The sequence below is a fragment of the Megalopta genalis genome, chromosome 3, assembly GCF_051020955.1.
Source record: "Megalopta genalis isolate 19385.01 chromosome 3, iyMegGena1_principal, whole genome shotgun sequence".
Lineage (NCBI taxonomy): Eukaryota > Metazoa > Arthropoda > Insecta > Hymenoptera > Halictidae > Megalopta > Megalopta genalis.
Window position 1 is genome coordinate 29,869,372 of NC_135015.1, and position 21,426 is coordinate 29,890,797.

The 21,426-nt window shown below is 36.9% G+C and overlaps 1 protein-coding gene and 1 long non-coding RNA gene across 2 annotated transcripts in view; one reads left to right on the top strand and one right to left on the bottom strand.

Annotated features, from left to right (window-relative positions):
• Positions 1 to 17,295, bottom strand: part of ndl (serine protease nudel) — a 32,450-nt gene extending 15,155 nt beyond the window's left edge. Inside the window, exons 1-11 of the mRNA XM_033466453.2 lie at positions 17,148 to 17,295; positions 15,514 to 15,629; positions 14,052 to 14,216; positions 11,596 to 12,456; positions 8,538 to 9,167; positions 6,923 to 7,129; positions 5,644 to 5,807; positions 5,446 to 5,573; positions 4,212 to 4,592; positions 2,699 to 2,997; positions 102 to 246 (exon numbers count right to left, since the gene is read on the bottom strand). Of these exons, the coding sequence (XP_033322344.2) occupies positions 102 to 246; positions 2,699 to 2,997; positions 4,212 to 4,592; positions 5,446 to 5,573; positions 5,644 to 5,807; positions 6,923 to 7,129; positions 8,538 to 9,167; positions 11,596 to 12,456; positions 14,052 to 14,216; positions 15,514 to 15,607 (3,074 nt within the window). The 5' untranslated portion in view covers positions 15,608 to 15,629; positions 17,148 to 17,295. The remainder of the gene's footprint in view (positions 1 to 101; positions 247 to 2,698; positions 2,998 to 4,211; positions 4,593 to 5,445; positions 5,574 to 5,643; positions 5,808 to 6,922; positions 7,130 to 8,537; positions 9,168 to 11,595; positions 12,457 to 14,051; positions 14,217 to 15,513; positions 15,630 to 17,147) is intronic.
• LOC143259199 (uncharacterized) lies at positions 12,257 to 18,983 on the top strand. The gene is made up of 2 exons (XR_013033041.1): positions 12,257 to 12,481; positions 18,429 to 18,983. It is a non-coding gene; the product is annotated as an uncharacterized LOC143259199 (long non-coding RNA).
• The last annotated feature ends 2,443 nt before the right edge of the window (positions 18,984 to 21,426 follow it).

The window sequence follows — 21,426 nt, forward strand, 5'->3', positions numbered from 1 at the left end:
TTTGTAGGACATTCGAAACGCCTTTAAGACGTCCGTAAGTCATATTTGTGCTAGCTGAGCAAATATAAAACAACTTTTAGAAATAGATTATTAATTCTTACTTGCACATCAAGGGACCTCCACTGTCCCCTTGACAGGCATCACGGCCTCCCTCAGGATAACCAGCACAAATCACATTTTCATGCTGGTCAATTTCATACTTGCAGTTCTTCAGTATTGGCACCTCAACTTCCCTCAATTGATCCGCTATAAATCAAAAGTACTCATGTCATTTAATACTAATTTCACCGGTGTTATGTGCATGCCCGCTTTTAACATATTAATATTATAATCATTACAAAAACAAAGTTGTAAATTGATTGTACATGGAAAATCATTCTCGATTACAACTTTCGAGGTGTCGTTTGACCCTTTAGAAGAAAAATTGTTCGATTTAAATTTTGAAGATCATCGACAAACTTACATTAGGAATCATTCATCGTCTAAAAATCCTGGATAGGACTGTTCAGTAAAATTATTATAAATCATTCGATGGTTAAATTATCATTCGAAGTGTCCCATTTAATTCAATCTAGCTGAATGTCGCCGAAATTATTGATGATATGAAATAATGTTGCAGAGAAAAGTTTGATGGTTCGGGGGAGGGGGGCACATAATCCGATATAGGCAAGTTTTTCGGACGTGCAGAGGACACACCAAGGACGTCCTTATTTTCTCAAATGAAATCGCATACCTTTTTATGTACCGATCGATGCAGCTCGTTATTTTCCACGCAAAAGTACTATAAACCATCTATTATGAGAAATTATTGATTTAGAAATTATTTGAATTTCGATATGGAAGTAAGCCAACAGGGTGCATTTTCTTCCTATCGTGTTTTTCCAAATATTAGTTTGATCTTCAGGTAATCGGACGTGCATTTCTCTTCACATCTCATTATTAAAATATCAATATTAATTAATGTCAATTATTAAATGCGAATACTGTGGGCACTACAAAAAGTAATTTCGGGAAGGTATAGTCCTCGCGCGACAAGAAGGCATCTTCGGATTTACATTCCCTCTCTTACCAGCCCCCCCTCCACTAGCAGTGGGACAGCTAGTAAGAGGGGGAATGCAAGCCCAAAGGTGCCTTCTTGTCCCGCGAGGACTATGCATCGTAATTAGACTACGGATTTCATGCATTTATAATAAAAATGAGTATATCAAACGACAAACAATTGAAACATTAAAAACATTTAATAATGTCGCTACGTTACTTTCGGCCTTCCAAAATTATTAATGAAATAATGCAACTTTTAAGTTGCTCGTATTTTTGTTACAACAGATGCAGACAGTTCTTATATTGTATAAAGATCCGCGGTCTAGTCATAATACATCAACAAAGTACTACTGTTATTATCAAATACTGAAACTAACATATAATTTAAGCCAATAATTTGTCACGACGAGTGGCTCAGTACTTTTGTACGGGAAAAAACGAGCTGCATGAATTGATACATAAAAACATATATGTGATTTCATCTAAGAAAATATAGTTGAGCTTTGTCACGTCTCGTGGTTCTGGCAGCCCTGTCCATTAAATTCCAAATTAGCGCCACAAACAATAATAAAAATATTCTAAATATTACAATAAGATTTCATAAAAAGTAAAATAATCACAATTGTGCAGGGTTCACAGCCGAACACGATACTAATGATAAGATAGGAATGTCCGTTCGTGGATAGACGACGTGAGAAACGAACTGGCACGCGAATTGACACGCGACACCAGGAAGCAATAAGAACCGGCGCGACGGGATAACGCCGGGCTACCTGGAAGAGAACGCGTGACTTCTGTTCCAAGAGTTCCCTACCGCTACTGCAGCCGAACAGATGGGCTCAATCCAGAACAGAAACACCGGAAGAGATTACGGTCGGACAGATAACACTGTCCGACACGATATTTGATTTCCTACAGCCGCTATGAAATTCTTGTAGAGCTTCACTCCTCGAACAAGAATCCGAAAACCGAAATGCTCCACCACCCTCAGTTTTTGAAAGAAAAAACGAACTTTTGTAGAAAGCCAAAATTTTCGACAAAAATGAGGTATTGCATGAAGAATAAAAACGTTAGAAAGTTCTAGTCGGTCTGAAAAGGTAGAGAAAAGTTTTCCGAGTATAGTGGCATACAATTTATTAATTGTTTTCGGTCCTAAGTAACTAGAAATTAATGTCAAAGTTTAAAAAGGTGTCGACATGGACACCATGTAACTTTTGGGACACCCTGCAGAATCTATCTGACCCAATTTGTACAATGTAATTTATTACGTGTCCACTCTTATTGTTGTCTCTCGGCAAATAGTTGATTATTTTGTTAAATTTGAGTTGCGTTTATAAAAATATAAATATCAGTTTGAATTTTTCGCAAAAATCTGTGTGGCACAGAATAAATAAAAGTTAGATTTATGACAATATAACAAGTTAGATTAAATTTCATTGATGTTTTTTTCTCCCTATCGTGGAATTTTCGTGGAATTTTCAAGTTGTCAGAGAGATGGCAAAAGGTCATCGAACAAAATGGAAAATACATTACAGATTGAACTTCATTCCAAGTAAACAAAAATTTTTTATTTCATTGAACAAGTCGGCAATTACTAAGTTGCCAAACCCAATAGTTTCCATAGCGATATTCACTAGTAAATAAAAAATAATCTCACGATCCGGTCCATTTTCCTTGATAGCTCCCCAACCGATCGCAATGCAGGTAGTGTTCACATCCGGTTTCTGCCTCCACATAGCACCCAAAAGGTCCACGTCCGGCAAACAGACAGGTCGTACCCATCGGTTGAATCTCAGAGGATCGTCCAGCTTGATCATTGCAATATCGTTGTTCAAATCCTGCTTGATAAAGTGTGGGTGAATAATGGTGTATCTTGCTTTCCTCGTCTGTGCCATTGGGGAGAACGAGAATTGACGCAGCAAGCCTGCTTGGATCTCGAAATAATGCCCAGTATACCTGCATTTCGTAAATGTTCATAATTTCATAATTATGTATTAGGAAATTCATAATTTTCTAATACATCAATTGTGACAGATACAGTAAATTCTCCCTAATTGACGCAGAGTTTCTACAGCAAAAATGGACAATTTGGGAGTAGAGGCGATTATTCGGGCCTTGCAGTTAATTTTTATAGTTACCGATCGTCAACAATTATAAAAACGAGCTGCAACACTCGGATAATCGATTCTCCTCTTTCCAAATTGTCCATTCTTTTGCACAATTTGGGCGACAATTAGAGAGACATTACTGTACAACAATTGTGACAGATACAGTAAATTCCCTAATTGACGCAGAGATTGTACAGCAAAAATGGACAATTCGGGAAGAGGAGGTACGATTATTCGAGCCTTGCGGCTCGCTTTCTATAGTCACTAATTGTCATCAATTATAAGTATAGTTCTTGATTATTGTGGCGAACTAATTTTTACTGATTCATGCAATGGTAGTCCTTTCATTTTCAATTACATACTGCCTTGTGAGAAAATCGTATCACACAATTGTTGTTTATAGTTTTATGTACATCGAGAATTATATAAAAAATATGCAAAATATGTAATATGTAAAACACATGTCAAACAAAATTTGCAAAATATGCAAAACGAAAACAATATTTTTAGAATCCTGTAATGCCAAAACAAGTTACTCCAACTCCCACCAATTTACCTATATCCTACAAAAATATGCATTTGCATAAAGATCCACTGTTTGATTATATGCATATTGAAAATTCCATCGAAATCGATTTATGTTTACTTGAGTTACAAACAATTAAAGATCATGAAAAATCGGTTTCTTGCGACCACCTTTCAGTGGCTGCAGCTTGACCATGAAATGTTCATAATGCTTACACGTTACCGAGATCTACAGAACAAAATTTTTCGAAATTTTCGTTTCAGGCTCAGACAAAAAATGTTTTAAATGTTTTCGTCACTTGAAGTGGCAAAAAATCTTTTCCCTCGCTTCAAGTAATAGCAAAATTTAGAAAAATCGTCCAGTAAACTACAGTCCTTCTATCGTCCGAACAAAAAATTCCTGTCATTTAGTGCAGTCTGAAAAAAAAAGTATTGCGTTTCGAACGTTGCTCGAAATTTTACACAAAGCGGCTGTTTGAAATGATCTGTCATTTTAGAAGAAAATTTCAAGCAAAATGGGACTTTTCAATTGCTTACTCGTCGAGGCAATGAGCAGCGGTGAGGACCCACAGTTCGCTCAAAATGACCCCGCCGCAGTAAAAGTGACCATTTTTGTAAATGGCCACCAAAAATGGCCACGCGTCCGGGTTGCTCGCTCGTCCGCCTACAACACGCGCCGAACCCAGTATGTCATCAACATTATCCTCTTCCCTAGTTCGCTCGTTTGCCAGGATATCGGGCAGCAGTAGATCCTGAGTCGTGGATACCCTGGTACCACAAGGGAACCGAGGACAACGCACATACGTCGCGCTGTTCAAGCACGATGGAATCAGCTTCGTTTCGTTGCCCATTTCTGCGATGTATAGGCCCTGGTAGACGTTCGCTGGTACCGTTTGCATATATATCTTTGGCGCTTCGCTGCAACGGAAATGGAAATTCATTATTATTTTATGGCGCTTTTCGAACATCGGATTTGGATTCGGATCGAACATGGATTTATAGTATTCACAGTCTCGCAATCCGAAAGTGGCGGGTTCCTCGGGTCATTTGAAGCAAATTTTTCCTTTACAAAAATTTTCTCCCAGGCACCGTTAACGAGTTATTAACGAAAAACAGTGACCAATGAGAGGCGAGCTCGGCTGGCGCGAGGCGACCGAGCCAATGAGCGGAACTGGGCTTCGCGCGCTGGTTGCCTGGGCCGCCTCGCGTCGACCGTACTCGATTCTTATTTACCGTACTCGAGTCTTTATAGATTTTTACTTAGTTTTGCTCTCCAATAGTGGAGTCAAATCTTATACATTATGATTGAAAAAATCAAAGTGACTTTCAAATCTAGATAAAAGGGCACTAGAGAACAAAATTAATTATATCAGCATATACCCCATTGTATACCCTACAACTTTTGTTCGAAACATTTTTCAATAGAAGAATCGGTCTTCCAGTAACTTAGATGGCAGATCTCGATATAATAATAATATAAATGTAAATATTGATATATGTAGATATAGATATAGATATAGATATAGATATAGATAATATATATAATATATATATATATATATTAATATATATAAATAATATAAATATAATGTAATGATAATATAAATAACCTTAACACATATAACCTATATAATAACCTATATAAAAATAATTATAAAAGGAGGCAAATTTTAGAAGATTGATTACAAGAACGAATTTAATTAGAAAGTCCTAGGTTCAGAAAAGTGAAGATTAAAATTGTTTGATCTCTGATATCTGTGACTGAACATACTCTAGTTCCGATCCGATCTCAGAATTGCAAGCATCCTTCGTCCACAAATCCGTCGGTGAGCAGACAGGGTACCACTGGCCCATGTAGTTCTTATGGAGATATCCTTCGGTATACCCAATTGTGAACAGCTGATAATTTAATATTGAATTAACAGCAATCAGAAATTATTCGTAAAGTAATTTATGAATTGCTATTTACGCTTTTTCCTTCTGTGAATGAGGGTGTGAGTATGTTACAGTCCACTTCGTCCTTTCCATTCGGGCATTGTTTAATACCGTCGCAGCGCTGAGAAAGAGGAACGCAATTATCACGACTGAATCGTGATCGCCAGTCGTTGCAACTGAACAATGTTTTCGAGCAACCTGAGAAACAAATACACAAATCAATGAAAATAAGCAAGCAGAATTTGGAATATTCTCTCTGGTATTTTATATATTATAATTATTATTTTATATTTATATATAATAGCTCTCCATTATATAGCTCATTTTTCTATAATTCCAATAATTCAAATACGAATCCGAAAACGAAATCGCTTTATCGTCCTCAGTTTTCGAAAAATTCGAATTTTTGTAAAGACGACCAATTTTGATGAAAAATAAGATACTACGTGAAAAAGAAAAACGTTAAGTATTTAAATTCAGACTGATTGCTCACGAAAGAAATTGTTCTATCACTCTAAGCTTTCAAAAAAATTTTAATATTTGTAAAGCTGTTGTATTCTGAACAAAAATAAGATATTAGGTAAAAAATAAAGGCGTTAAGGAGGTCCGGTTGGTCTGGATAAATAGAGGAAAGATTAGAAAATCTAAGGAAAGTTAAAATTTGTTGGACAGTGTAGCTATTCAAATATCTCAACGCGCAAGATAATCTATTTTCATTTTCTTCAACTCTAGCTAACATTTATTGGCAATCTCGTGAGGATGTTTATTTGTAGACTTAATTGGCAAAGTAAGTGTTCAGTGTGGATAAAGAAGTTCACGACGTCAACGCAAAATGTAGTACCTAGTGCCATCTTGCACAAACCACGTAAAACTTGATCACATTGAATCTATACAAAAATTTAGTTTCCATTTTTTCTTGTTTGTGACTTTTTGCATCACAGATCTGATTATTGAATTATTTAATATGGCCTTATTTTACATTATAGTTGCTCGCGATTGAAGTTGTTACCCGCTACTCAGTCGATGAGGCAGAATTCTATACCTCGTTCAAAGCCACTGTTCAAGCTATAGTAAAATTACTCTAGCTAGAATATTTAATATTATTTCTAGACTATTTTAAACAATTTTTGATTCCGAAAGCATCGAGTTCTATATTTATATAATTCAATTCCACAGGTTCCATACTTTTGCATCTTAAAAGTTCACCAATTCTTATTTTAGTGTTCACAAGATCGAGTATAAAAATTCTAATTTGCATAAATTGGAATAATTAACATGAATAAATTAGAATAAATTAAATTCTGCAGATTTACCCAAGCATCCCAATTCGTCCTCTCCATGCGGACAATCGAAGTACCCATCGCATAATCTCTCCTTCGAAATCCGATCCCTGCAAGAGCAGGATGTCTCGTCGCTTGCATCGTTGCAGTCCACTTGTCCGTCGCACCATTCTGATCTCAAAATGCATCTCTTCCCGTCGTTGCATCGTAAAGTATTAAATGGACAAATTGTCTTGTGATCTGCCACCACATAATCAAAATTTTCAAACAATTCCAATGCCAATCTCCAAAATTTTTAATTTGCAAGATAAAGATAGAGAACTATCGATGGTATTATAGTTTTTGCAATCGAAAGCTATCGACTTTTTTTTCACTATCGATAGTTTCGATTGGAGTAGAAAATATATTGGAAGGTAATTTAAATGAACTTATTTCTTAGAATAGTTAGATAATTTTATATCAGTTTCATAATATATTTATTTAAATACTTCTACCATTTATAATTCAATGGAAATGACTTAAACCCTTTTTTGAACTTTTGAGAAAAATAGAGTCGAAGATAATATTTAGCAAAGCTGAATTAATAGTATTCGACAGGTGATCAAGGCTGAAGACAAAAAATGTTGGCACCCCTATTTTTTAAAATAGAAACCAGTGATTGTTGTCGTAATTTGTAAAGACAATTGCAATTTTTACTACATTGTACTCGATTGTTGTATTTTTGTTGTATTGTATTTTATTATTGTACTTGTATTATATCGCACTTTATTATTATATTTTTATTATACTGTAAAAAAAATATAACATATAGCTTTTATATTATTCAAACTCTTTGGTATCATCAAATTGTTGTGTCTTCGAAACTTTATATTATAGGGTAAGTGTATCAATCACTGAACCCCCTCATTTACTGTGCCCTCACAATAATTTTACTTATATTGAAAAAGTACATGATCGAATTAAAAATATTGATTTTCTCAAATAAAATTTGACCAGCAATTTTCACAATACAATCGAAATTTTAACTTCCTAAGTCCAATAGAATGCGGAAATTAATTTTTTCAATTTCTGACAATGGTTTCATGTCTTTTTGCCTTGAACTTGTTAAAAACTTTAAAAGAGCGCACTGCAAATAAAGATGAACAAAATACAAAAATTATGTTTTTCAATGTAGAAACATAAAATATAATATTCATAAATTTTGGAATTAAATCTTTCTAGGTTGTCGAAGTATCACACTGTGCTGAAGAACTAAACAAAGTTGTCCATTTCTTTTTTGCACAAGCTGAGGGACAATTAGGGAAAATTTACTGTATAATTCTTTCTTATAGAAATATTGTAATTTCTCTCTAATTCGCACTCAGATTGCGCACAAAAATGGACAATTTGCTACTTATTCGAGCCTTGCGTTTCGTTATTACAGCTACCGATTGTCAAATACTATAAAAACGAGACGCAAGACTCGAATAATCGTATCTCCTCTTCCCAAATTGTCCACTTTTGATTACAAGCCGCAGGCCAATTAGGGAGGATTTACTGTATTTCTAAAGATAGTACTATCGGAAGATAGTTTTCGTAAACTATCAAAAACTACCGATAGCTCTCTTCACCTTTACAGCCTCCAGTACAAAAAAGAAAAAATCCTCACCACGCATCGATGACTTGCGAGGGTCAATCTCATTCTCCACACTATCCCCTTCCATCCTATCCTCCTTGAAACCATCGGAAGACCTCTGATACTCCGAGACACCAGGAATGGCAGGGAACTGGAAAGTCGGCGCAGGAATGTAAGTACAGTAATAAGGAGCTTTCTCGTTTCCTCTGGCTGTAGCACTGGGCTGCATCTGGCCTGGGAACATCGGGAAATTGGGCCCCGCAGGCCCAGTCGGCCCCACTCTCTGATTCCCAGCGCCAGGCTGCATAAATTGCACCGATTGCGCGTGCACTTGCACGAAATTCGGCGCCTGGCCAGAATTCTGTGGTCCCATTCGTTGCTGGATCACTGGCATCGAATATGGAGCAGTTGGGGGCGTCGGTGGGTACATCATCTGAGTTGGTGGGAACTGTTTCCCAGGCCCACCGTTCGCTGGCGGCCCGTAGAAGCAGACTTGATACGGCATCCATGACATCGTCGGCAATAATTGCAGCTGCTGCGTCGATTTCATTGTCTCCGACGTGTGAAAGTTTGCGAAACCTTTGCTTTGATAATCATCGATGGCGATGATCCTGCCCTTCGACGGTCTTCGGGTGTCTGGCGAGGGTGTCTGACTTTTTCGGGCTGAAAGATGATTTCTGGGTTTGAAAGAAGATATTGGATAGGTATTACAAGGGAATGATTACAAGCGCGACGCTCACTTTTTGACGAGATCGTGCAAAGTGACAGAACTTGTAAAAGCTGAATCCAATGATATCCGGTTTTAGGGTCAGACGGCTTATAGTTTTTGAGATATTTAACCCCGTCGAGGTACTTCGACGAGTCCGACTCGTCATGAAAAGTTCCAATAATAACTTATCGAGTTGTCGTGTTCTGTACTTTAAAATTGGAATAAAATTCTAGTCCCTTGTCATCGATATTTAAGCATTCAAGTAAATTTAGGCACACGATACGCACGAAATAACTTTCTTTCCCTTCTAAGAAATTATTGCGATCGAAAAATTTCTAATCACAGCAACTGCGAAGAAAATCTTGTGTCAAGGGGTTAATGTTCAATTTGTTGACGCGTTCCGTGCCGAGCTGTTTTTACTCGACTCTTATATATATATATATATTTTATTTATTTATTCATACAATATTTTATATATATTTACAGTGCACATTTGAAATGAATTGTTTCGGCGCAAAAAACGTGAAATTTCATGGCTATACCGAAAAGGTCAAGAAAGGGAGAACAAATTACTTCTATGTATAGTTCCATTCAGTAGAATTCTAAAGAAGCTGAAAGCACGCCGTAGGAGAACAATACTGTAGGAATAAATAGGTCACATATCTGGCCCACTACGTTATCCGCCGTCGCTCGCGCGATTTCCAGAGAAAAGCACAGGACTCGAATTTATTGGTAATTGCTATTGTGCTAAATGCTCGTCGGTACGCTCTTGGGATACCAATTAATATAAAAAGCGGTAAAAAATTCACATCATCATTTTCATATCCTGGTTCACTCGTTCATATCAAAAAGTTGTATTCAAAAGTACTTGACCGATTTATTTAAAAAAACATCGGAGACATAAAAAAATGCATTGAAGACATATTTGAGACGTGAAAATGAGGTCCAATTCGGGACGTTTTTTAAGACGGGGGCAATGGCAATTGAGTAAAGACCATGGCACTAACATAGCAGCGTGAATTTATTTACCGTAATTACGAAGTTCTTATTAATTTGTATCGATTGAGTTGAAAATTTAGCAGAATTCGTTTTAGTTCCACAGGTTATTTAAAATAAAACTAAATAATTTCGCGACGGTCCAAAATGTCCTCGATATTACATTTAATTTATAACTTCACGATCACGTCGAAGTAATTAAATTAGAAAGTGCATCTACTTCTTTTCTATTTCAAAAAATATATCCCGCGCAAACATGTTCCAGGAAACATTTCGAAATCCCAGTTGCGATAAAGTCTTCCAACAGAATCCCATGACAAATTGATAAAAAGCTAGTTGGAGCAGCGAAACACCCTATTATTATTTACTTAAATTCAGCTAGGCAGATAAGATTAATTGATTAATTTGATCAATTGATTAATTTGAAATTATAGGGGCAATGGCAATTGAGTAAAAACCATGGCACTAACATAGCAGCGTGAATTTATTTACCGTAATTACGAAGTTCTTATTAATTTGTATCGATTGAGTTGAAAATTTAGCAGAATTCGTTTTAGTTCCACAGGTTATTTAAAATAAAACTAAATAATTTCGCGACGGTCCAAAATGTCCTCGATATTACATTTAATTTATAACTTCACGATCACGTCGAAGTAATTAAATTAGAAAGTGCATCTACTTCTTTTCTATTTCAAAAAATATATCCCGCGCAAACATGTTCCAGGAAACATTTCGAAATCCCAGTTGCGATAAAGTCTTCCAACAGAATCCCATGACAAATTGATAAAAAGCTAGTTGGAGCAGCGAAACACCCTATTATTATTTACTTAAATTCAGCTAGGCAGATAAGATTAATTGATTAATTTGATCAATTGATTAATTTGAAATTATAGGGGCAATGGCAATTGAGTAAAAACCATGGCACTAACATAGCAGCGTGAATTTATTTACCGTAATTACGAAGTTCTTATTAATTTGTATCGATTGAGTTGAAAATTTAGCAGAATTCGTTTTAGTTCCACAGGTTATTTAAAATAAAACTAAATAATTTCGCGACGGTCCAAAATGTCCTCGATATTACATTTAATTTATAACTTTACGATCACGTCGAAGTAACTAAATTAGAAAGTGCATCTACTTCTTTTCTATTTCAAAAAATATATCCCGCGCAAACATGTTCCAGGAAACATTTCGAAATCCCAGTTGCGATAAAGTCTTCCAACAGAATCCCATGACAAACTGATAAAAAGCTAGTTGGAGCAGCGAAACACCCTAGAGCTTAGCCACTCCGTCCGAGCATCGACAACGCCGATAAGACCCGGCGAGGACGTGTCCGGGCGCAACGAGGCGACACTTTCGCCGTTCGGTAATAAATAATGCATTTACCATTTGCAGCTTCCTCCCCGGCGTTCAGTTCCGCGTGGCCTTGGTCCGAAGGATGCACCGAAGGATGCACCGGCTCGTTCTCGATTTCCGTCACGCGACCGTCGTCTGGCTCGCCGGTCACGTTCCGTGCAGCCACGGTCTGCTCCACATCATCGATTCCGTTCGCTTGAACCGGCGCCTCGTCCTTCCTAATTCTATCCAGCTTTGTCACAGTCTCGCGAACCACCTCCGCATCCGCGGCCGTCGGCAATGCCTGCGGCTTCGCAGCCGTCCGACGACCGCTGCGAGCGTCGTCGCCCACGTCGAAGATCGAGGCGGCGGATGGCCTAGCGACTGTCTGATTTATGCGATCGGTGCTGGAGCTGTGGTCGTTCAGCAAACTGGTCACGACGTCCACGTTGTGCTCCATCTGGGCCTGGTCCGATTGATAATGGTAGTCGTCTCGATGGTCGTCCGGGTCCGTCTCGGGGCCGGACTCGTCGATGAACGTGATCGAGTCGTTCTTGCACTGCAAACACTTCACCAGCTTGAACAGCTGCGACTTCGAGTCGCCGTCTTTCGCCGTCAGCATACCCTGCAGGTGGGCCATGTTGTTGTTCACGATGTTCACGATTTGCTTCATAGATTCCATCACGGTCTTGCAGTTTTCCAGGTCCTCCTTGCACGGCTCCTGCGTTTCCCGCTTCAAACGGTTCCCGTCTACCGTGAACAGCTTCTTCAGCTGCGGAGTCAGAGCCTGGAGGTCCTCCTGGTAGAACAGCTGGTACAGCGCCTGCCAGTCCGGGTCTTCCGGTTCACTGTGTTTGGTGTCGTTGCTCGTCGATGGTGCCAACTGGATTTGTTCTGGTTGGCGGAAGTAGCCTTGTTCGTGGAATCGATGCGATAGGTAATTGCAGCAATTTCTCCCGAATTCGCGCTCGGATTATGCATCAGAATGGACGATTTGGGAAGAGGGGATACGATTATTCGAGCCTTGCGGCTCGTTTTTATAGTTTCCGCTTGTCAACAACTATAAACACGATTATTATTCGAGCCTTGCGTCTCGTTTTTATAGTTGTTGACAAGCGGAAACTATAAAAACGAGCCGCAAGGCTCGAATAATCGTATCTCCTCTTCCCAAATATAAAAACGATTATTATTTGCAATCCTTTTAGACGAATGCGGTATTTCTTTAGCACGGAGATATTCACAAATTTTTAAAAATGGAGGGTATAGCCACAAGTATTCCCTTAATACCCCCCCCCCTGCCCTAAAGATTGAGTTTATTACCCCAGGTCGAGTTTTAGAAAATATAGACGCTTTGAAATTGACGGATATAAAATAATTTGAAGTAGACGTTGCATCGACACATAGCAGCTCGAACGGCTGAGTTACAGCGTACACCACCAATTTTACAGCGTCCATATTTTCGAAAGATCGACCGTAAAAGGGACGCTTGGGGCTATACCTTTCATTTTTTCAAATTCTGAAATATTTCCGTGCTATGAAAACGTCGCATTTATTCAAGGTGATTACAAAATGAATAGTGAAAAATCAATTTTTTTGAACTAAAATTATTTATTTTTAGGCACTCTTTGTCTCTACTGTAACCCATCTAAAAGCATATTTTCATTGGTTTGGTAGTTCAATAGTTATGATTTAATGAAAAAAGATTGACACTTTTAAAATTAACAATTTTTACAATTTTGAAAAATCCTTCGACACGTGTTTGTATATCGTTAAAAAGTACGACACAGTCAAATTTGACCAAAATCTAAAACAGTCTTCCAAAAATTTTCCAATTTCGTGTGAAATAACCCAATTATTCGTTGATTCACATATACAGAGTATGCTGATCCTCCCCCCTCCAGGAAATGAGGGGTTCCTTTTTATTATACAGGGTGTCCCAAGATTATTGTACGAGCGAGAAGTGAGGGGTTTCTGAGGTCATTCGAAGTAACTTTTTCCTTAGCGAAAATACAATCCGTGGTTTCGTTTACTAGTTATTAACGAAAAACGTTGGCCAAGGAGAGACGAGCTCTGCTATCTCGAGCAGTCTCGAGCAGTATCGAAGAGTCTCGAGCAGTCTCGAGTCATTTCGAGTAGTCTCGAACTGCCTTGCGCCAGCCGAACTCGCCTCTCATTGGTCACCGTTTTTCGTTAATAACTCGTAAACAAAGCCGCAGATTGCATTTTCGCAAAGGAAAAAGTTACTTAGAATGATCTCAACTACCCTACATCTCCGTAATGCGAGACATTTTTGGGACACCCTGTATATATAATACTAATCTACATGGATATTATATATAATATATAATAATAGTCAGTTTCATCAAAAATACATAAAATCCGCAGTCTACTTATTACGCGGCAACAATGCATAAAATCCGCAGCCGAACGTTTCAATTTATCGAACAGTGCAGAAAGTTGCGAATATTTCCCGCGAACGAAGATCGAAGTACCATAAATCCACGTACCTAGTGCGACGATCACGTAAATTATGGAAGCAGCGAAGCACAGAACGAACATTGTAAGCAAAGTTTCGCTCAAGAATACCAATTTGCGAGATTTGAAGAGTGTCCCACGAGCACGATCGCTGGCAGCTCTACAGCACTTCGGATACGTCATTGAAGTCGTCGGTGCTGAACATTAATAATCATCGGAACATTTTATAATTAAAGTATAATTAATTATAATAGATATGTACAGAGTGGCCCATGAAAGTTTTCGTACACCTTTTAAAACGTAATAACTTTTTTAAAACTGAACTACATGACTTGAATTTTTTTTTAATGATAGAGGTTATGTCAAGGTGGCTATTAGGCGGTGGCTAAAAAGCTTTTCTCTAATTTTGCCAATACTTGGAGTGAAAAGAAAAAATTAAAAACCCTCGTCTTTTAACTTTTTTAACCGAGCCTGTAACAAAAATTGTAAAAAATGCCTTTTGCAGATCTCGGTGACTGATATGCGTGCTGAAAATTTAATCGAAATCGGTTAACCTAGAGTCGAGCTACAGACTTTGAAGGATATTAAAAAATTTCTTACAGTTTTTGGTAAAAATCGTGATAAAACTGCAATTTTTGCCATCTTTAATTTATTCTTTAACTTATAATAACGTTAATCGTTGAAAAAATGAATATATAATAAAATTTTCAGCGTGCATATAAATTACCGAGATCTACGAAAGACATTTTTTAAATTTTCGTTATAGGTTCAGATGAAAAAGTTAAAAAACGAGAGATTTTTATCTTTTTACCGTTCCAAGTAATAGCAAAATTAAAAAAGAAAGCATTTCAGGCATCGTCTAGTAAACTAGTCCCTCTATGATAAAAAAATTCAAGTTATCATCTTAATAAAGTTCAAATTTTTTAAATCACGTGTCTACGAGATGTTTTACAATCTCAACTTAAATGAGACACCCTATACAGGGTTCCTAATGACGGGTTCCTCAGGTCAATTGAAGCAACTTTTTCCTTTTCAAAAATTTTCTCCGAGGCACCGTTAACGAGTTATTAACGAAAAACAGTGACCAATGAGAGGCGAGCTCGGCTGGCGCGAGGCGACCGAGCCAATGAGCGGAACTGGACTTCGTGCGCTGTGTTGGCTGGGCCGCCACGCGTCAGCCGTACTCGATTCTTATTGGTCACCGTTTTTCGTTAATAACTCGTTAACGGTGCCTCGGAGAAAATTTTTGTAAACGAAGAAGTTGCTTCAAATGATCCGAGGAACCCGCCATTTCCGGATTGCGAGACATTTTTGGGACACCCTGTATAATAGGCATCCGGAAAGCTTGGGACTAAACTTATACAATATGTGTTACTGGGGTCAAATAAATGAAAAAAGTTCACACACACTTTAGTTTCAAAATATTCATTGCGTTTTAAAAGGTGTACGAAACACTTTCGTGGGCCACTGTACAAGGCGAACAAAATTGCGTACCATTCCTCAGCGCACTCAAATTCACGCAACACTGGCCGTCTATTGTCGGCAAATTTTCCAACTTGGAGGCCGCGATCTTGTATTCGGTGCTCATTGTTCGTGATCTCCTGGTAAATCTGAAACATGTCGGGCAGACGTGACGAGGTGACAAAATACTCTTATAGAACATAATACTCGCGAATATGATAGCGTCGCGCGCGATGAAAGTTTTATGACGATGTGAGTTTTATAGCGCGTCTGGAACGTCTCGAGTCATTCTTGTGATTTTTCAATGGAACGCGATGTATGTATACGCTCTGTCGATAATAGTGAAGTTGTGTTCGGATAATGGAGAGTGTACGATGCTGCGCGGCCATAAACAGAATCACCGGGATAATAAAATCTTTAGCTTCTTTTCGATGATCGTGTCGTTGGACGGTTCTTTTCAATCGAATTCTGCGTTGCAAACGGGGACATACATGCATTGTGCTTCGTCAAAACGATGTTTCAATGGTTCGAATTATTTTTAGTGAATGTGGAAAGAAAGTTGCTGAATTTTGTAGAAGCTGCAATCGGTCGGGAAAGTCTGCGTACTTGCCAGATGTTCAGTGTTTTTGAAATAAAGAATGCATGTCATTCATCAGGATTCAATGTTTTCTAATATACAGTGGTCAGCATATAAATAGGCGTATACAGGGTGTCCGATATAAGTGGAGATTGTGCAAAATCTCGTAGACGGGGGATTTAAAAAAGAAAACAAACTGTGACAGGAGTCCTTTAGTATTTCGAGTGGGGAGTAAAATGGCATTACAAGTTTTTTAACGCTTGGACATTTTCAAGGTTACTTCAATGTCATCTTGCTTTTTTCGTCATAAACCTATATTTTTTACCGCGGAATCGTATGCTACGTAAAAAGATGCGCAACTTTTGTTTGAAACATTTTTTTGTAAGTTCAATAATTTCTAAGATATATAGCTGATTCTGCATGTTTATATCAAAGATAATTTTGTTTTTCTATTAAATTTGCACCGTTGCTTTTTCTTCTAGAAGGTATTTTATCTCATTTAAGAACATAAAATTACAAAAAATGTTTTAAAAACATATTGTGCATTTTTTACATAGAATATGATTCCGAGAGAAAAAATATAAGTTTATGATCAAGAAGAAGCAAGATGACCTTAACTATAAAACTTGAGAACGCCCGGACATTAAAAAACTAGTAGTGCCATTTGACTCCTCATTCGAAACACTAAAGGGTATATGTCAGTTTGTTTGCTTTTTTTAAATCACGTGTTTACGAAATATTTTAGAATCTGAATTAGAATAAAAGTAGTATCGGATTCGCGCGCTTTAGAAATCTCTCTCGCAAAGCGAAGAGGATTATTGGAACAGCGGAGAGAAGTCCCCGCAGCAGAACTTTTTTCATAAAGACTCGCAGCCTAGTTGCGAACAGGACGTTTAATAAGGACACCGAGTTCTTCAGAAGTTGTTATGTCAATTTAAAAGTTGTAGCTTACAGTGTGTAGCGACTCGCGGTGCGCGCGTTCTCGGTGATTCTTTTTTTCGGACAAAGTATAGAGGAGCTCTCGCGTCGTTCGCGATTTCTTTTCCGATCCAGTGGCCGCCGTGAAATAACGCGGAAGAAGAGTACTCACGTTTGCAAGTTACTGAAGCACCCTTCTGGATAGAGCCGTTTCCATTCGATGGCCCGTCGCTCGGGAAACAAGTTCGCAATATTTCTTCGGAAAAAAACTTGTCCTCGCCAATGAACCGTGCACTCGGCGTCGCCGCCGCGAAATAACCGCCGAGGATCCGATAGACCGAGTCATTACTTTGCATCGAATGTGTCAGCAATATTGTTGAAAATCCGGCTGCCGAAATGTTTCATCATCGCGGGCGTGTGAATGACCGTTTCGATGCGTCCACCGTCGATATTTAGGCGGATACGCGTGCGGTCGCACGTGAGCTGCGATCTTTGGAGAGACGCACAGTAGGCCACGGAGAAAAAGTAAATTTTCACGTCTATTTTAGCATTATGTATAAGTCGTTGGTCTCGTCTTGCCGTCGTCTATAACATTATTGAATAATAAATATACAGTGATAAATAAATGATAAATGATAAATGATAAATGATAAATGATAAATGATAAATGATAAATGATAAATGATAAATGATAAATGATAAATGATAAATGATAAATGATAAATGATAAATGATAAATGATAAATGATAAATGATAAATGATAAATGATAAATGATAAATGATAAATGATAAATGATAAATGATAAATGATAAATGATAAATGATAAATGATAAATGATAAATGATAAATGATAAATGATAAATGATAAATGATAAATGATAAATGATAAATGATAAATGATAAATGATAAATGATAAATGATAAATGATAAATGATAAATGATAAATGATAAATGATAAATATAACCTTGACATAACCAGATAAACGATAAACCATATAAACGATAAACCAGACAAACGATAAACGATAAGGCAGATAAACGATAAACGATAAATGATAAATCAGGTAAACGATAAATGATAAATCAGATAAACGATAAACGATAAGGCAGATAAACGATAAACGATGAATGATAAATGATCTTCTCGGCTTATAATTATGTTAATACGCTAGTCCTAACTATGTAAATGTTTAACTCATATAACTTATATATTTATATATAAGGTGGAATATTCAGCAACTAAAATCTTGTTTATAAGAAAATCACTATATTCGTTTAATTGACTGAAACATGCAGTTTCAGATTGTTCGCATAACGAACGAAGATTATATAAAATTTCCCAAAACATAATTTATATCAATTTTACATACATGGCCTTATACAGTTCAAGTTATTATACTTATGTAAATTGTCATTGTCCAAACACGCGAAACACGTGATTCCTTTTTAGGGCCGGATAGAACGGATCTCGAAGGAACTACTCATATTTCAAGATGGGCGTATACAATTTCTGTAAAAGAGAGGCGAGCGTTCACACAGTCCGGGTAACGTAAAAGTCATGAGTTTCGAGTGTACATTACTGAAGTCTTTTAATATTTTTCTCTACTTTATGATCCGTCTACTAATTTTTCTCCAAATATACTCTGACATTCTTTATGAAATTATATATTTTTATAGAAACCTTGTATTTAAGCAAAATACGAAGAAAATCAAACGTATACAGTATAATTACAATACAAATAATTATGCACACTTTCAAAGAGACTGCAACAGCAAACTGTTCAAAAATGTCATTGTATTATTTCCAATTGATTATAATAGCCGAAGAAAACAAATCTACTTATTTCTTGTTTCCATGCAAAACATTTACGTAAAGCTCCTCGTACGCAAACATTTTGTAACAAGATTGATGAAAAAGACACTTTCGAGTGATCAGATAACAGATTCTAATGCAGATATGTAAATGTATTTGGCAATTTAGAAAACAATAAAAGTGAAGATCGAATGGCAACTTCATTACATCTCCACAAACGGTGCCGACTGGCTTTGCCGATTTCTATTCGTTGTGAAACTTCCCCTTTCACAGAACGCGACATTATGCTTGCACGCAAGTTATAAAAGCGCAGCGCATACTTCTCAACAAAAGGGTCCAACACGTGGAACAACGCGCCTGTTACTTCCGCTACATTTCAAGCGTAATAGGATCCCCAGTGTCGCGGGCTTGTTGCTAATTGTTGCGTATACGCAAGGAAAAATGCGCTCGGCCTGCACATATTCAACAACACAAAAAAGTTGCGATGTATCCGATACCAAACTTCTCACCTGTCGGTACACAAAAATATTCTAATATCAGCGCGTCGGAAATCATCGAACAATTGAATTGCTTACTGTGCGGTAAAATTTCAGACGGTGAAAAGAACGACAGCTGCGATCGAGTTTCGTGCGAGAATGAGAAGTCTGAAAAAACGAATATTTTGACGGTTCCTCGTATTGCCTTTTATACAGCGACGGACTAAAGTATCCCTTCAGACGAGCTGTCTACGGCGATTTGCCGTCGCGGCAACTTATTGCGCCGCAAAGACAGTCGACTGCAACTTTCTGTCGCCTCGTTTCAGCAATACGGCGATTTATATGAAGTAATTTGCACGGGGCACGGCATTTTGCCGGGAAATTCGCGTTTAACGAAAGAAGCGCGCGTATGGAAAAACGTAGACGGATGGCCTGCGGCAATTCGCCGAGACGTTTTATCGGAATATGGATTTTTCGACGTACTTCGTACACAACGCAAATTGCAGCGGCATGTTTGCGTGTTTTTCGAACGAAGCAAATCCTGCTTCGTCGCAACGTACCGCCCAACCAGTATACGGCACTATACGCGTACACTCTCACACGAAAGTATTTAAATAATATTAATTATTATTTGAAGGGAAAAAATCCTTCGGGAATTATTAAAGCAGAGTATGTAAGTGTCAAAATACAAAAATCTTTCCATTTGGTATAATTAGTATGTAAGAAAGATATAAAAAGCATCGAATTTTCATATAAGTATTCGAACGTCTTATAAAATTAATTTGATAAGTTACAAAAATAAATCTGTTTTAAATTATTATCACTAGTTTTATACCTTTATTATTTAACAATATGTTTCAAGAATGTTGACATTTTACAAATTATTATTTATTTATGATCTCGATGTCGTTTTATATCTCTATTTTACACGATTTTATGGTAATTTATTATCTCAATTTGTTAGTGCATCTGAAGAAATTTGTAAAATTGGAATGTATTTTTGGTTGATTTTTCCTATATTATATCAGTAAAATATAATTTATTTTTATAACTTCTCAACTTAATTTTTTATAAGGCGTTGAAATACTTACATGACGTGAAAATTTTGTTCTTTTTTTAATTTTTTTAATTATGTAGATAACGTTTTATACTAAATCGAAATTTTGTATTTTGACAGTTATACATATACTCTATTTTAATATACCGTAAAGGATTTTTTTCCAGCAATGTATATTTATTTAAATATATGGCGTAAGAGTCAAAGTTATATTAGTGCTTAAATATTTTCATGCTGAGTGTATGTAGTATCATTTGTATCAATATTCAATACGTACAATCGTATTTCCTTTATCATTGAAGTACACTCGTATGAATAATTAAGTAATTAATTTGTACAATTGAAAAATTTCATCTCATCTTCTCTCAAATCGATTAATGTGGACACAGAAGCTCCTTTTAAAAATCTTGCAGCAGCCAACCCAAAATTTTCTATTTATAGTTTTATTGTATACTACTGAATAACACATGAAGAGAACATACTTTTTTATTCTTTTCTCGACGTCTTCTCGCATTCATAGCTGAGCTTGAAATGAATTGCGTAATACCTGAAACGATTGCAAAACATTTGCAAACGCGGGGGCGGATTGCCGCGATGGCAAAACTGTCGCAATTCGCTCGTCCGATGTTGGCCTTAAAACGCGCTAACTTTTTTAAAATTGAATTCTTTTGGAAATGTTTTAGAGGGTCTAGTTCACTATACAATAATTAAAATACCTTTTTATAATTTTGCTATTACAAGGAATAACAGAAATAAATAAATATGTTATGTTTTCTCACTTCTTTATTTCAGCCAATAATGAACATTTTTAAAATGCTTTTCATAGATCTCGAGAATTTTTATGAATATTGAAAATATATTGTATTGAGATCGGTTGACCTTGTTATGAGTTGCAAACAACTAAAGATAGCGAAAATCATAGTTCTGTCACGATTGTTCACACTTTCGACCAATAATAGTCATAAATCTGCAGATTTGTACATCTTTCAACATATTTTGCTTGAATCTACGTTAGCCGATTTCAATGAAATTTTCAACACGCATTTAAGTTGTCTAAACCTACAAAACGCAATTTTTAAATTATCGTTAAAAATTCTAGTTA